This window comes from Heterocephalus glaber, unplaced genomic scaffold (genome assembly GCF_053883595.1).
Source record: "Heterocephalus glaber isolate CG9 unplaced genomic scaffold, H.glaber_assembly_v1.0 deba00001687, whole genome shotgun sequence".
NCBI lineage: Eukaryota > Metazoa > Chordata > Mammalia > Rodentia > Bathyergidae > Heterocephalus > Heterocephalus glaber.
The window spans coordinates 23145460-23161779 of record NW_028258412.1 but is presented as its reverse complement, the minus strand read 5'-3'; the positions used below and the strand labels follow the sequence as shown (position 1 = coordinate 23161779).

The following is a 16320-nucleotide window of genomic DNA, read 5'->3' as shown; positions in this document are numbered from 1 at the left end:
CGCTGCGATCGTAACACTGGCATGAAATTTCACCCTGTACCTTGTCCTCTCTAAGAAACTGTGAAGTGTTGGTGTCTCTTGGTATCTGGGAATGCAGAACATCACTAAGGAAAGTTGTCACTTGTTTTTCCCCATCTGTCTTTGAGAAAATGAAGCTACAAATTAACTAAAGCTTGGAAGATAAATCCTCCTGAAAGAAAACATTTCTGTAAGTAACCAGGGCCTGTTCTTCCCTCCCCTCCACATCAATTCTGCACTGAGTTCACGAATGCTGGGCATGGTGGTGCACACCTACAATCCCAGCACTCTAGGAGCTGAGGCAGGAGGATGGAAAATTTGAGGGAATTTAATGAGACTTTGTCTCAAAAAAGGCTGGCAATGTAGCTCAGTGCAAAGGTCCTGGGTTCAATTCTAAGTTCCAGGGGAAAAGTGCACAGAAAAGGTTCTGTACAGAGCTGAATTTCCCTCAGGAGGCTCTGGGTTTAGGAGGCGAATCTCAACTTCTCCAAGGTCAAGTCCATGTTTACCTCCCATGAGAAACGTCCCCTAGCCCAGGAGGAGCTGGGACCTGGAAGTGGCCATCTTGGAGCAGCAGGTTGGTTGGGCTCCCTGGCCAAGGCTGGGTAGACACGTGAACAACTTAGCTCCGAAGATCCACCCAGGGACCCTAGAAACAAGCCCAGGGGACAACGGGGATCAACTCCGAACAAGTTACACCAATAAAAGAAGCCAACACAGAAACTCCTGTGTTGTGATTCCATTTATACCCAAGGTCCACAATGAGCAAAGCCTGAGACAGGAAGCAGAGTCAGGGCTGCTAGCAACCAGAGAAATGGGATTTCTTTTGGGGATGATGGAAATGTTCTAGAGCTAAATAGCGGTGATGGTTGCACCTACCTTTGAATTGTCCCAGTCCTGCAAAAAATAAATTAATTAAAAATTAAACCACAGGGGCCAGGGATTTAGCTCAGTGGTTCTGCCACCTGCCTCGCAAGCGCAAGGACCTGAGCTTGATCCCTGGGTACCAAAAAAAAAAAAAAAATTAAACCATGGGTTAAAGCCTTCAAACCAATGTATTATTGTACAGCATCTGTAATAGTGTTTTTGTGTATAATTTTGGCAAGACTTAAAATTTAAAAATTGATAATTGACCAAATCCATTTAAAAATGGATCAAATCCATTTGAAGATGAGTTGAATGAACATAAGATAAACAATGAATAAGAGGAAATAATTCAGTCAACTCTAAAAATTTAAGTATTTTATTAAACAAATTTATACAAAATAAATCATAAAAATAAGTTAAAAATAAAACTTGAACAGAACTAAGGAAGTATATAAAGCAGTTCAAATGAGAAATAACCAAGCCTTATTCACTTATTTGAAATTATGCATTTTTTAGATCTTTATTTCCTAGACTAAAATAAAGATTTCCATTTTGCTTAGTCTATAAAATAGTAAATTTTATTTATTTTTTTCCCCAATACTGGGCATCGAACTCAGGACCTTGTGCCTCTGAGCTAAATCCCTGGCCCAATAAATTTTATTTTATTTTGGGGGGGGGCTACCGGGGATCGAACTCAGAACCTTACGCTTATGAGGCAGGCGCTGGAACCACTAAGCTAAATCCCCGGCCCTGGTAAATTTTATTTTTAAGACAAACGGATCTCAAACTCAAGGAGTAACAAATATTTGCAGTGATCATCAAAATCTTTTGTGTGTTTACAAAACTGTAAATACAGAATAAAAAAATCTACTTGAAATTACTGAACCAAACACCAAATTACCTAATAAAGACTCAGCTTCAGAGATGGTCTTAGTCGGCCGTGGTGGTGCATGCCTGTAGTCCCAGCACCCCAGAAGCTGAGGATCTCTGTGAGTTCAAGGACGGCCTGGACTACATAGTGAGTTTAAAGTCAGCCTGGACTACCTAAGAAGACCTTGTATCCAAAAAAAAAAGGGGGCCAAGATGTAGCTCAGTGGCTCAGCCGCCTGCCTCACAAGCGCAAGGTCCCAAGTTCAATCCGCGGTGCCAAAACAAACAAATGGGGGGGGGGGGGTATAAAGAGTTTTCAATCCTATTTGTATACAAAAATTATTTTTGTCAATTTACTTTTTTTTTTTTTGGTACTGGGGATTGAATTTAGGACCTTGCACTTGCGAGGCAGGCAGTGGAATCAATTTACTTTCAAGAAGCTCCAAACCGGCCATCATTCCTTAAACTTTTCTTGTACTATACTGAAAATTATGAAGACTTTTAATTAATTTCTAGGAAAATCATTAAACAGAAGTGTCTAGGGAAATACCTCAAGGAAAGTTAATAGAAAAATAATTTTTTATTGTTGAAATTACAAATAATAATGCCAGGGATTTAGCTCAGTGGTTCCAGCGCCTGCCTCAAAAGCACAAGGTCCAGAGTTCGATCCCCGGTACAAAAAAACAAAAAAAGAAATTACAAATAATGCTTTTTTTGAATTTATGAAATGTTTCAGTATTCAGTTCAGCACTTCTAGAAAGAGTTCCCCAATACTAACGAATGGACCTTTTCTGGTACTGGCAACTGACCTCAGGGCCTTTGCACAGAGGTACATTCCCAGGCCCTTCTTATTTTTTATTTTCAGACAGGTTCTGGTTAAATTGCCAAGGCTGGGTTGGAAATTGCAGTCCTCTTGCCTCAGCCTCCAGAGTGCTGGGATTACAGGTGTGAGACAGACACTGTGCCCAGCTATTAGTGGGTTTTTCTCCCATTAAAAAATGACAGAATTCTATGTGCAGACAAGAAGTAACCCACAGTTATTTTCCCCAATCAATTCTCCCTCACAGCCTAACATCAGCTTTCACAAAAAGCTCTTCCCACAGCTGTTTCTGAAGAAAAACTTGCAAGCAGCCCCCGGCCCTTGCTCACCTTACACATCTAAAGTCAGATTCTGTAGTTAGTTGGGGACAGACTATTCCGAGTATTTGGATAACTGCCCAAACACACAGCACTGTCAGACCAAAGAATAAACAGCCGCTAATGTCTGAGGCTGAGTCTCAACGAGGTCACGGGGTTTATTTCCATCTGCTGCTCTCCAACGCCGGGTTCCAGCTTTGCAGTAAGGGCTCAGACTCAGGGCAGAGGACCCAAAGCCTAGAATCGGTCACAGCAGGTGGCTTTGACAAATGAGCCCCATTAAAAGGTCAAAGTCACAAACTTGTCCCTTCTCCCGGCCAGAGCAGACTTTAGGGCAATGCTTTGGACTGCTTTCCAAATCAGCCTGCCCCGACCTGTGCCTGGCAGCCTCCCCCACCATTTCTATGAATAACAGCCTTAAAAAAAATCCTGCTGCGTTACGCGGACACTTTCAGTTTCTTCTTCTTGGCCTTCAGCACAGGAGGAAGAGAAATCTTAAAGGCTGTCCTGAAACGGCAGAGAGGACACATGAGCACCCTTGTCCCCAAAGTGCAAGCCACCCGCACGGCCTGGATACTTACTCACACGTGGTGCAGATGGGGCTGAAGTTGCAGAAAACTGCAAAATTAAACAAAGGACATGGGTGAGATACTTCCTGCCCCTCCACCGTGGTAGGAAAGCACGGCAAGGCTGGGACTTACTTGACAGACACACAGAGCACACGTAGCCAATCTCGATGAGGTTCCGGTGACAGAAGCAAGCTGCCCGGTAGTCAACGTGAATTGGGGGCGGGAGGATTAACTGAGCTCTCTGGTCTTGGTCAGGAAGAAAAACCCACTATAAAAAATGAATGCATGAAGACGGGACTCGGATTTACAACACGGGGGGGAAAGTAACCAAGGGTCTAAACACACAGACATCAACACTAAATCAAGATTCTCCTTGCTTTGAGTGCCGATGGGCTGCGCCTGTATTTTCAGCACTTGGAAGGCTGAGGCAGGAAGATTCCTTGAGCCCAGGAGTTCAAGGCCAACTTGGGCAAAATAGTGAGACAGACTCAGGAAAAAAGCAAAATAAATCCTAAAATCTAGGCTTTTTTCCTTCAGTACTGAGGATTGAACCCAGGGTCTTTGTAATGAGCTGGATCCCCAAGCTGGGCTAGACTGTGAGATCTCCTGCCTCAGCCTCCCAGAGTTCTGGGGTTAGGGTCTGCACCACCATTCCTGGTGAGGAAATGCATTTATTCATTCAACAATGACCATCAGGTACACATACGGGTCTGTGTTAAAACCAGTGGTACACTACTCTGCACAGCCTACAGAGTGCAAGGACCGCCTCATGCCCACCCTTCTAAGGCATGGACTCTCCCAACCCTGTAGCACCCCCGTCCTGTCCTTACCAGTAAGTACTGCAGCAGGGACGCCATCTGGGGCACCTTCAGGTACAGCCCTCCCGTGATGTCACAAGCCTGCAAGACACAGAGGCTGCCACAGGGCTGAGGGCCATGGGACCAGCTGAGCTGAGGCGCAGGGCACGTGTGAGGCAGTGAGTGAGGCTGGGCAATGTCACAACTGTGACTCCCTTCACGGGGTCTCTCTGGGGAGGCCACACAGACGCAGGGGCGCCATAAGGCAGGGACAGCAGTGGAGCCGTGGAGCCCCGGAGGCAGCAGCTCAGGGCAGACGTCGCCTGTGTCCTCGGGCCTTGGAAGGGGTCCCTGGGCCCCCAGCGTGTTGGACATGTCGAATCCGGAAGCCACGCGAGGGCTCTAGTGTTAGTGAGGGTGGGGCACAAAGGGTCTGCAGGGAGTGAGCAACAATCGCATCTGACAGTGCGGCAAGGACCAGCTTTGGCAGGAGGGGCGAACGTGCTATAGGAGGCAGCTGACTGGCTTCTCCGGCCCCCTACGGAGAAGGCCGGTGGAAGACTCGAGATTTACTGGTAGATGTGAAAGGGGAGGTCGAGACAAAGAGGAGTCAGGTCTGCACTTGACCCAGTGAACCGCGCTGCCGCCTACGAGACAGGCAAGGTGCCTCCGGGAGGGACAGGCTGTGTACAACCAGTAAGCTGCAGATGCAGCCGGACGTGCAAGAGGAGCCACCGCTCATGCCCAAGGCCGATGGTGCAGGGCCACAGCTCAGAGCAGGGGCTGGCCGGAGTCAGAGACGGAAACGGAAACGGAGGGCTGCGCAGGCGCAGAGCAGGCTTTCAAAATCCCGGAGGAGGAAGGCCGGAGTTAACTTCGTGGACTGAAATGTGTGGCTAAAAACTAGTCAGTCCTGTTGGTTTTTTAATACCGAAATATAATCATTTATGTAAAAGTATATATAATGTGTAAAATGGCTTAAGTAACAAAATGAAAATATGACTGCCCTGATCTGATCATTACACGATGCATACATGTGTAGATATGGCCCACTGCTCCCCACAAATATGTCCAATTATGATGCATCAATTAAAAATAAAAATCTATTATATTGTTGTTTGTTTTTGGTACCGAGGATCAAACTCGAGACCTTGCCCTTGAGAGACAGGCGGTGGAACCACTAGCTAAATCCCCGGCTAAAAATCTATTTTAAAAATAAAACAGCTAGACATGGTGGCACACGCCTGTAATCTAGAAGCCTGAGGTAGGAGGATCGATGTAAGTTTAAGGCCAGTCTGGGCTACGAGAAGGCCAACCTCGACTCTATATACTGAGACCCTGTCTCAAAACAACCCAAAATCAAACCAAAACCAAAACAAAAAACAACACAAAAATAAACCCTTCCACTAGCCACACAGAAAAAGGGGAAAGAAACAGATAAAATTCACTTTCATAACACATGTTGACTCGATATATTCAAAGTAGCACTGTTTTATCATTACTCAATGTAAAAATTACTTTCCATAATTACCAACACCAGCACTCTTTGAAAACGTACCTGCTGGAGGAGGCCTGAGTCCGAGTCTAAAACACAGGCATCGATCAAAATATTCTGAAAGGGAGATTCCAAAATGATTACAGGAATAACAGCAGAGACCATGATAACCCACTCATAAGGCTCTTGAGCCCGAATTCCTCTCCGAGCAGGTCGTTCAAATAAAGAAACTGGATTCTTTCACTCTGAAACACGTGCTCTGGAAAAGGCAGACGCAGCTCACCTGTTTCTGTGCTGCGAAGATGACGTTCATGAAGTTCATGTACTGCAGTGCACTGTCCTCCGCGGCCTTGATCACCTGGAAATTGTGCACCGTTAGCGCCTGGGGGGCAGCTGCCCCGCAGGCCACCGTGCCAGGACCAGCGCAGCCGTCCAACTGCCTGCTACGCGTTGTTGAGTTAACACCCTGCGCGTAAAGACGTCAGCAGCGTTCCCATCTCAACAAGACAACCCCAGCTCTTGTTTACTACCTGTTTTTCTAGGGTTAAGCTTGACTTTTAAGGATGAAAGGCTCTTTTTTATTTTAGAAAAAGCACATTAATTTTCTGTAAGGTAGCTATGCTCAAAATACTTTTTCTTAAAAAAAAAAAAAAAAAAAAGTTTTCTTTTGTCTTCGCTTTGTGGTAGGGATTTTGAGGTATAAAGCCTTTCCTTAGAAGTTTCACAAGATGCTTACTAAGGCATCCATCTAACTTGAGATTATCAATGGGTATTTTCTTCTAGTGCTTTTACGTCTACACGGCAACGTCCCATCTTGATTGGAAAGAATTTAAGAGTCTGGCGGCCGGAGGAGGCCTCTTTGTTTTACCCCAGGAGGCCAAGTGACAGCCCCTGCACGCTTTAGAGAGTAACCCACTTCCTTACTAATCTGCAGTGCTTCACGACGCTGAAGCAAGCTCCTACTTAGTATTTCCTTTCAGGAAGTTCCTGATTCTTCTGATTTATTCTTCCAAATTATTGAACTTTTAAAAAAAATCTCCCTACCCTCTAGGAAAAAAAACCTCATTGATTTTCTGAGTGAGACTGGACTAAATTTACAGTGTTTTTGGAAAAACTGACATCTAAGAATACACTACAGCTCTCCATTTATTCATTTATTTCTCTCATCATTTTTCTTCATAATAAATTTATACATTGCTTGCTAAATTAGTTCTGCCTTTTGCTTCTACCTTACATGGTTTTATTCCTATTGTTTTCTTTTTTCCCATAGTTTCTAATTGTCTATAGTTGTACAAAATAGTTAACATTTTTAATCTTACCAATATCCTTGATTTCATCTCCTGATTATCTATAAAGATAAAAACTGATTACAATTTAACTAAATAACAATGTAGCTTATTAAACATACGTTATAATTATTGTTAACTGAATAACAATGTAGCTTACAGTAAATTATAGTTCTCAGAGAAAAATGCAGACTCCTACCTTTAACTTCTTTGTTCATTCTATGAATGTCTTAATTTCTTAGTATTAAGGAATATAAAAATATTATTTTATTTTAGAAACATCTATAGGAAACAAAAATTCCTCAAATTTTAGTTAAATAAACTCGGCATCTTCCTAGCTGAAAAGAAAAGTAAATGCTCCATTCACCAGGACAGATACACAAGGGTGATCAGGGTTTTCAATTACTAACTGTACTCAACTGAGCTTTGTAATATCATCAAACACAATTACCAATACTGGGACCACACATAAATCAGTAAGAATGAAGTGAGATGATGCATTTGAAAACTATACAAAGATAAACAGACCAAAATCAAAGTCTAGGACACAGGAATCACTCAGCACTGTCTAAAAAAATAATAATAAGCCAACCATGGCGGCACACCCTATAATGCCAGCACTGGGGAAGCTGAGCCATGAGGATCACTGAAAATTTGAGGTCAGGGCCGGGGATTTAGCTCAGTGGTTCTGCTGCCTGCCTCGCAAGTGGAAGGACCCGAGTTCGATCCCCGGTACCAAAAAAAAAAAGAAAAGAAAATTTGAGGTCAGCCAGCCTCCATAGCAAGACCCTGTCTCAAAACAACAACAATCAAACAGGCCTAACGAAGCCAGGCATGGTGGTGCACGCCTATAATACTCAGGAGGCTAAGGCAAGAGGATCACTGTGAGTTCGAGGCCCTTTTGGACAACCATAGCAAGTTCAGGGCCAGCCTGAACTGCATAACAAGACCCTGTCTCAAAAATAAATAAATAAATAAATAGATAGATAGATAAACAGAATTTTTAAAATATTTCAAAACCAGGCTGGGGATTTAGCTCAATGGTTCCACCACCTGTCTGGCAAGCGCAAGGTCCCATGTTTGATCCCTGGTACCAAAAAAAAAAAATTTCAGAGCCACAATAAACTGTATTTGTTCATTTGTTTTTTTGGTACTGGGGATTGAACTCAGGACCTTGTGCTTCCCAGACAGGCATGGCGCCACTGAGCTACATCCCTGGCCCTTATAAACCATATTTTATTATCTATTGCTTTTGAAAACGAAGGCTTCCCATGGACACAGACACCCAAAATGCTAACGGTACACATAAATCCAACGTGCTGGTGTCAGAAGACACATCTGTACCACACAGGTGCCAAGGATACAGCACAGGGCTTTGGCAAGGGATCCGGCCAGCAGAGTTTCTGTGTGTTGACCCTTTATGTCACCTACAAATAATAAGCGTTCAAAAGGGAATTTTTAAGTACTTTCTTCAACTACAGTCATTTCCAAACCAGTGTTTTTCATGAATGAAACTAAACAATGACACTTTCAAACAGGGTTTAAAAACCACAGAAAGCAATTTGTTTTCAGTAATGCTTAAATGAACAACTTTTTAGCCTTTTCTCAACTTAAAATACACAAGTGCTTGTTCAGGGGCTGGGAGAAGGGGGAGTGGGGATAGTGTTTAATGCCTATGGGATGGCAGAAGGTTCTGGAGATGGCTGATCATGGTAAGAAGGCTCTAGAATAATCTGGAATAGCAGCCCTCGACTGGGGCGAATGTTTGAAGGCATACATGTTTGTCAAGACTGGGAAATGTCACGGTACCTAGTGCATCGAGGTGGGATTTCACTAAGCACCCCACAATGCACAGGACAGCCCACACTACAGAGAAGCACCCAGCTCACAACGCCCATCGTGCCGAGGGGGACACAGATGACAGTGAGGGGTCAGTCTGGGGGAGCTCCTGAGGCCGCACTGACGGACAGGACTGCATAGCTTGTGACATCCGTGAGGAGAAAAAGGAGCCGGAGAGGAAAGCTCTGAATTTAGAACCACAGGTGGGTGGGGGTGGTCACAGCAAACGGAAATGGTGGCATTGGGAGGGCAAAGGTAGCCAGGCTGGGATGTTAGGGAGATGGACGGTGGGACAGCGAAATGCGGACATTTCATTTGAGCTTGAAAGAGGCTGGGTCTGAAACAAAGACTGGGAAGTGCTCGTACATAAACAATAACTGAAAGCCAAAGTGGATGAGAACACTCAAACCAGAAAGGAAGAAAACCATGTGCAGAATTAAAAACTTATTTTAAGGGACAAGAATTAAGAAAAACAAGAAATGGAAACTAAGAGGAAAGCAAGTGGCAGTATCAAGAGCCACACATCTCTGGACCTAAAGCCTTAAGAACCTGCCAAATCAAGTCCAGTAGCAAAATAACAACAAAAATAATAACGAGAGCTGTTACTAGTGGTCATCAGATCCTTAATCTCCTCCGCTATCACGTCGTTGGCTGCCGTCAACAGCTCGTATTTGCCATCTTTACTCCCGGAGGGATTGTAGTCAGGAGAGGGGCTGCCGGGGTCTCCAAAGAAGTCTCCGAGTCTGCCATTCTTTCCAGGATACAAGAACCGACTGAAACAGCAAGGAAAAAGGACTCACTGTCCCCACTCTCACTCACAATCAGCACTAAATTAAGTAGAACTAACATGCAATCAGGCAGACACACATGTAATCCCAGCACTCTGGGAGGCTGAGGCAGGAGGACTGCGAGTTCGAACCCAGCCTGGGCAACTTAGCAAGGCCCTGTCTCAATATTTAAAAAAAGGAATGGGGAGGGGGATTTAGCTCAGCGGCACCACGTCTGCCTCACAAGTGCAAGGTCCTGAGTTCGATCCCCAGTACAAAAAAGGAATGGGGAATGCAGCTCAGTGGAAGGCCCTGGGTTCAATCCCTAGTACAAAAAAAAAAAAAAAAATCACACCAACGCCAGGCCCGTAAGATTCTATAATAAACTTCATTTTGAAGCACCATGTAAAACAGGCACAGTGGTGAACATTCACCTGTTACCACAGAAGGCTGTCATGGTTCCAGTGTTTTCTAAAAAAAAACAACAAAAAAACAAAGAGAGGAAACAAAGAGGGTACTGGATGACAGTCTCCCGAAATGCTTCAGGTGGTCCCCACACGTGACTCCCTCACATGACAACCGGAGGGGTTCGTACCCAACTCCAACCTACTCCTGGCTTATTATTTGAGGAGATATCATCTACCCTACTATAAAAAGTGGCTCGCAGGTCCCTGAAAAGCTTCCCGACTGACTCTCACGGTTAACAGAGGACACTGTGCTGGGGGTGAAGGGCCTCTGGCCAGCGCTATGCCACTGAGCCAACTTCCGGCTGATTGGCTTTGTTAAGGAAAACATGACTGGGTAAGCTTTTGCTGCTCTCACTCGGGTTTAAGACAAATGTAGGGCACGGACTGGAGAAGCTGGGCCTCGGGGCCCACAGGCTCGGTCCCCATGAGCAGACAACCGGGGTCCGCTCACGCCCCTCCTGACACAAGGCCAACAAGTCACTGCTACTGTGAAGTGACAGCAAAGGCCTGAGAGCTGTGCTGACTCAGGGTCGGAGTCCGGTCAGGCACAAGCCCAGCAGACGTGACAAGAGCCCTTCCTGTGCCCAGCTGTGCCCGTGCCTCGCAGCGACTCCAACACGGCCAGAATAGGCCGTGCAGCGACGGCACGAAGCCACTGATGAGGAGCCGGCTGCTGTGGACACCAGTGTCCCAAGAGAAGCCTGTATTTCTCAACAGCAGAATCGCACAGAGAGTGGTGCAATGGTGGCACTGAGACGCACCAGAGCTGGGATCGGCGACTGACCCTCAGGATAGCTCGGAGGGGACCAGCGCTTCCTGCAGTGGTGGCCACTCACGGGGCAGGGGGCAGGGGGGCAGCGGGGGCAGCGAGGGCAGCGAGGGCAGCGAGGGCAGCGAGGGCCATCCTACCTCTCCCGAATGTGACTGGCGATGACTGCCAGCTTGTTGGAGCGGTTCATGAACAGGTGGGAGTTCCCCAGCACCAGCACGGCGTCCATGCACTTGGACAGCGTGAACTGCGGGACAGGTGGGATAGGACAGGGTCAGGTCTCAGCTAGGATTTCTTCAGGAGGTTAGACAAGTACGCACTGCTAAAAATCTGCTCAGGAGCTCCTCTCTTCCAAAATCATAAGCAGAAAACTCTTGAAAATTAGTTTTCTAATTTTACTCACAAGAGGTCATCTCAACACCTGCACGATAGTTTACAAATATTTTTTTCTTTTTTAAAAAATGTGTTTAATATATTTATGTTACTGAGGACAGAGCCCAGGCCCTCACACATGCTCAGAAAGCTACCTCTGAGCTGTGTTCCCAGCACTCCACAAATATTTCCTGCACAGAATTTAAAGAACAACAAACATGTCACATCTTCTGTGACAAAAGTTACTGGCAACATGAAATCGGGCGTGGTGGCACATCCCCACAATCCAGCTACTCAGGAAGCTGAGGCAGGAGGATAACAAGTTTGAGGCCAGCCTGGCCAATGCAGCGAGACCCCATCTCAAAAAAATAATAATTAGGACCAGGGCTTTAGCTCAGTTGTTCCACCCCCTGCCTTGCAAGCACAGGTCCCGAGTTCAATCCCCAGTACCAAAAATTAATAACAATGATAATAATAATAATAATTAAAAACAGGGCCGGGGATTTAGCTCAGTGTTCCATTGCCTGCTTCTCAAGCACAAGGACCCGAGTTCGATCCCCGGTACCAAAAAAAAAAACAGTTTGATTCATGGTTCAACACGTTCTCAGCAGCTGGAAGCACCCGTGGTACATGCATGACCGTCCCATTGGGCTCTGTCCCATCGGGCGCTGTCCCACCAGTGCCAGTGGCACACATGGGATGGTCGTGCAGGTGCTTCAAGCTGCCCAGCAGTGAGACATGCCAATCACACCCCCATCGTGAACATGTTAAAACTTCCCCCAAAAAGAAATCTCTGGACTCAGATGGTTTTACTGCAGAACTATCACATTTAAAAAATTGACACCAGCCGGGGATTTAGCTCAGTGGTTCACCTGCCTCGAATTGACACCACCGGGGATTTAGCTCACCTGCCTCGAAAGCACAAGGACCCAAGTTCGATCCCCAGTACCAAAAATAAATAAAGAAATAAAGAATTGACACCAATCCTACACCATCTCTTCCAGAGAGAAACCAGAAGAGGAAGAAACATTTCATGAAGCCAATAGGAGCCTAAGACTAGAGCCAGGGAGGGAGGGGCGCTGCAGATCAGTAGTTCATATAAACGTTGATGCAAAAATCCTCAACAAAATCTTAGCAAATTGATTTCAAGCGGGGTTTATTCCCAGAATGCAGGTCTGCTTCAACAGTAGAAAACCAATCAATGTCATTCACCCTGTTGACGGGCTAAGGAAGAAAAAGCATTATTTGATACAGAAAAGGTGTTTGACAAAGTTGAACATCCCTTCCCAGTAAGTCTCTGTGGTGGAGTGATTAATGGTCAACTTGTAACGCCCAGCTGAACTGAATCAGCGTGGTCTGGGCATGGAGGATCCACCTGAAGATTGTTACCAATAGCCATAAAAAAAGAACTGGAGGGAAAGATCTTGACCCGTTGATTTGCTAGGAGAAGCTTGCTGCAGATGGTTTTCCTGATGCAAACTAGGGTGGTTCTCATTGGAGGAGGAGTTCAGGGCCTCGCTGTTGGGAATGGCTGCTGTTTCCATCAGGGGAGCTCTGATCTTCACCGTGAGCGTCACTTCCTGGCTCCATTGTGGGTCCCTCAGCCTGGTGGCAGAAATCCTTCATCTCACCAGCGTAGATTTCCTGGCTTCCACCACTGCTTCTCAATACGGACAGGCCACTGGCTGGACTCAAGGAGGACACTGCCTTGGACTCTAGGCCTTCAGTTGGACTTGTGTGGGAAACTGCTGGGATCCAGGCCCTCAGTTGAATCCTTTGAACTTCTAGTGTGTGGTTAATTTCTTGCATTCCTTTGAATTTGACTCTTTGGGTAATTATCATTAAAATAATCTTATAAGTTATGTGTCCTGTATTTAAAGTATTCCCTAGCCGAATCTTTCTGACTACAACAGTCTCTAAGCAGGGGCTGAGGGTGTAGCTCACAGCATGGTACTTAGCACGTGAGAGGCACTGGGTTCAGTCTTCAACACCACACAAAAAAGCTCTAAGCCAATGATGGCGAAATCTTTAGGTGCTTTCAATGATAACAAGCACGTGTGCCATAGGTTTGCCACCACTGCTGTAAGTGGACTAGGAAGAAAAGAGCACCTCCTCCTCTTGTTGGAGAGTGGCCACAGCAGAACCTGTGGCTCCCACCAATCACTGCTGGGTGTGGTAGCACACACTTGTGATCCCAGCACTTGGGAGTCTGAGGCAGGAGGATTACTGCAAATTCGCCTGGGCTACACAATAAGCTCAAGGCAGGGCAGACTCCAGATAGTGAAGGAACTTTAATGTGGTAAAAGACATGTTCTCACTGCAGCTGTGAAGCTAGTTACACAACTTTGCTAATTTAGTAAAAGTCACTGAACTGTACATTACAATGGGTCAATTTTATGGTATGTAAATTGTACCTTTATAAGGTACAATTAAATCTTTCTTTTGTCCTGTTCTTTGAGTCAGGGCTTCTTTATGTAGTTCGGGCTGGTCTTGAATTCACTGTGTGGCCCAAGCTAGCCTCAAACTCATGGTGATCCTCCTGCCTCAGCCTCCCAAGTGCTGGGATTACAAGAGTGCACCACCATCCCAGGATAAGAAAACTATTTTTTTAAAAAAAGCAATATAGGGGCCAGGGATTTAGCTCAGTGGTTTCGCCGCCTGCTGCACAAGTGCAAGGACCTGAGTTCGATCCCCGGTACCAAAAAAAAAAATAGAAAGAAATATAGAGCCAGGAATTTAGCTCAGTGGCACCACACCTGCCTTGCAAGTACAAGGTCCTGAGTTCAATCCTTGGTACCAAAAAATTTTTTTTAAATGAAAAACCAATACAGACATAAACAAATTAAATTAGAACCACCCAAAGTCCTCCTGAAGTCGTCTTACCTGAGATTCCTTTAATGATTGTTTCCCCCACCAAATTGGGTTGGTATCAACTATGATGACCAGAAGATTCAATTCATCTTCTGAAAATATTAACAAGAAATAAAACTTTAAAGCATTAGCCTCATGAAATGAAAGCTAACAATCCCAATGTGTAAATTCAATTCACTGTGTGTCATTAAATGTTTAGTATCCTACACCTATGAGATTAACAGAGGCCAAGTTCCTTTAAAGATTTAAACTCAGTGGGTCCTTGGCAAGCCCCTTCTGCTGCCTCTGCCACTATATGTACAATCCAAGCTCCACAAGGGCAGGGACTTTGGTCTGTTTTGTTTACTTGTCACCTCCCTAGCACATAGCAAATGCTCAAAAAACCTCTACGAAATGAGCGCCAAGATATTTGCATCGTAACTACCTGGTCAAAGGCAGAAGACCCTGAATAGCCACTGACAGGAATGCCAGCGGTGGGGTTTCAGGCAGAGTCCAGAAGACCCAGGAGTCAGTGTGGCCAAGTGTCCAACCAATCAGGCAGCAACAAGGCTGACTGTGATTAGGGGTTTATTTTTATTATTTGCTTTTCTGAGCCAGGGTCTCGGCATATAGTTCAGACTGGCCTTGAACTCATTATGTACCCCAGAGGCCTTGGACCTGCAACAATTCTTCTGCCTCAGCCTCCTGAGTGTTAGTATGACAGGCATGCACCACCATGCCTGGCTCTTGACGCTACCTTAAATGAAGGCATATTTCATAATCCATACTGTCTCAGGTTAGATGAAATATGGTATATGCTATTCCCATTATAGAAATGGAAGTAACCTGCGGAGTCACGTGGACTCTTAGCAAGTGGAGAAGCCAATCATTTCTCAGTACTCGTGGTACCGACTACCTGATCACCCACAACATGACCAACTCTCTTCTAGCAACACAGCACTCACTAGCAGCTGACTGTAGTAAGTTGAGTGTTTCCGATCGCTCTTCCCAGAATTCCCTCCTGCACTGTGGACTCCATAAGGAATGTGAGGGCTGTGGATGTAGCTCAGTGGCAGAGCTCTAGCCTAGTATGCACGAGGCCCTGGGTTTAACCCCCAGTATCACAAAGAGAGGGAGATGATGCTTTTTGCTAATCCTAGGTTGAAATAATACGTGCAAATCACACAACAAAGTGCAACCCACAGAACAAGCACTTAATAACTATGTCTCGCACAGGTCTCCCCTAAAACCCTTGAGCCTCTGGCCTTGATTTCCCATCAGGCCCCGCCCTACAACTGTCAGGACTACTCATCCTTGTTACTACCAAAAAGCTTAAGAAAAAGTGCTGCCTGTCAGAACTGTATATTTATGCTCCTGCAATGTCTCTGTGAATGTCCTTCTTCATGTCTCCACCTCATTTTCAGACCAGCAATGCTAGGCCTGGCAAAATCCATTTCTCCACACAGCAGCCAAAGTGATTTTTTTTTTCAGCGCTGAGAGTTGAAGTCAGGGCTTCAAGCATCCTTGGCAAGGGCTCTACCACTGAGCAACACCTCCAGCCCCAAAGTGATCTCTCACCATTGTAAATCAGACCATAACAATTCTTTGCTTAAGACACTACAACAGCTTTATATTACATTAAATATAAAGCACAACCTATTGGATCACAAGACCCTGCATGGCCCAAATTTGGCTAGTTCTCTGAGTTCATCTCGTTCGCCTCCTCTTTCTTCAAAACATCAAGGCTTTATAACTGGTAATGCGTCAAAGTGTCCCTACCTGCCTGCATTCCCAGGAGCCCCCTAAAACCTGGTATCTCGACCTCCCTCAGGGCGCTCTGTACTTAACATGCATTTCTGAGGTTTTCCCAGTGCAGAAAACAATGCCAGGAACGCAGAAGGCGATCCAAAAATGTTTACTGAAAGAATGAATGGGCACACTGGCTACTCCTCTAAACACCGAACAGATTCCGCCCAGCCCAAAGATACAATCCATTTGGCAGGCTCTGGTTCTGCCGAGTCCGCCCAGCCCGAGGGTCGGGGCCTGTTCCTGCCACTCCCTCACCGTCTGAGACCATGGCGACACTGTGCCCTCGAAGCCGAGCAAGAAGCGGTCAAGCGAGCGTCCAGAAGCCAGCGAACCCCTACTTCCGGCGCCGCCGAATGACGCAAGGTGGTTTGGGCCGGGACGCTCGCTGTATTCATGGCCACGCCTCCA

General features: G+C 45.7%; 1 protein-coding gene across 2 annotated transcripts; it reads right to left on the bottom strand.

The window, feature by feature from the left end:
• Positions 1–1245: 1245 nt before the first annotated feature.
• Gtf2h3 (general transcription factor IIH subunit 3) lies at positions 1246–16298 on the bottom strand. 2 transcript variants are annotated; one of them, XM_004843960.3, is made up of 13 exons: positions 16168–16298; positions 14137–14216; positions 11022–11128; positions 9485–9651; positions 8404–8466; positions 7239–7268; positions 7073–7101; positions 6037–6111; positions 5817–5870; positions 4292–4360; positions 3594–3729; positions 3474–3510; positions 1246–3399 (listed from the first exon to the last, which is right to left on the bottom strand). In XM_004843960.3, exons 1-13 carry the CDS (start codon positions 16178–16180, stop codon positions 3330–3332), a joined length of 930 nt encoding a protein of 309 aa, XP_004844017.1. In that variant the 5' UTR covers positions 16181–16298; the 3' UTR covers positions 1246–3329. The 2 variants fall into 2 exon arrangements, with proteins under 2 accessions (XP_004844017.1, XP_087054166.1); XM_087198040.1 differs by having other exon boundaries at positions 3478–3510.
• Between the last annotated feature and the right edge of the window lie 22 nt (positions 16299–16320).

What these genes read in the sequence shown, in the direction of transcription:
- Gtf2h3 (XM_004843960.3), bottom strand. An exon ending in GCCAGTCACATTCGGGAGAG is followed by an intron (nt 9,652 to 11,021) that starts GTAGGATGGCCC and finishes TTGCTGTTTCAG; the next exon opens with TCGGTTCTTGTATCCTGGAA. An exon ending in AGATGAAATCAAGGATATTG is followed by an intron (nt 6,112 to 7,072) that starts GTAAGATTAAAA and finishes CACAATTTCCAG; the next exon opens with GTGATCAAGGCCGCGGAGGA.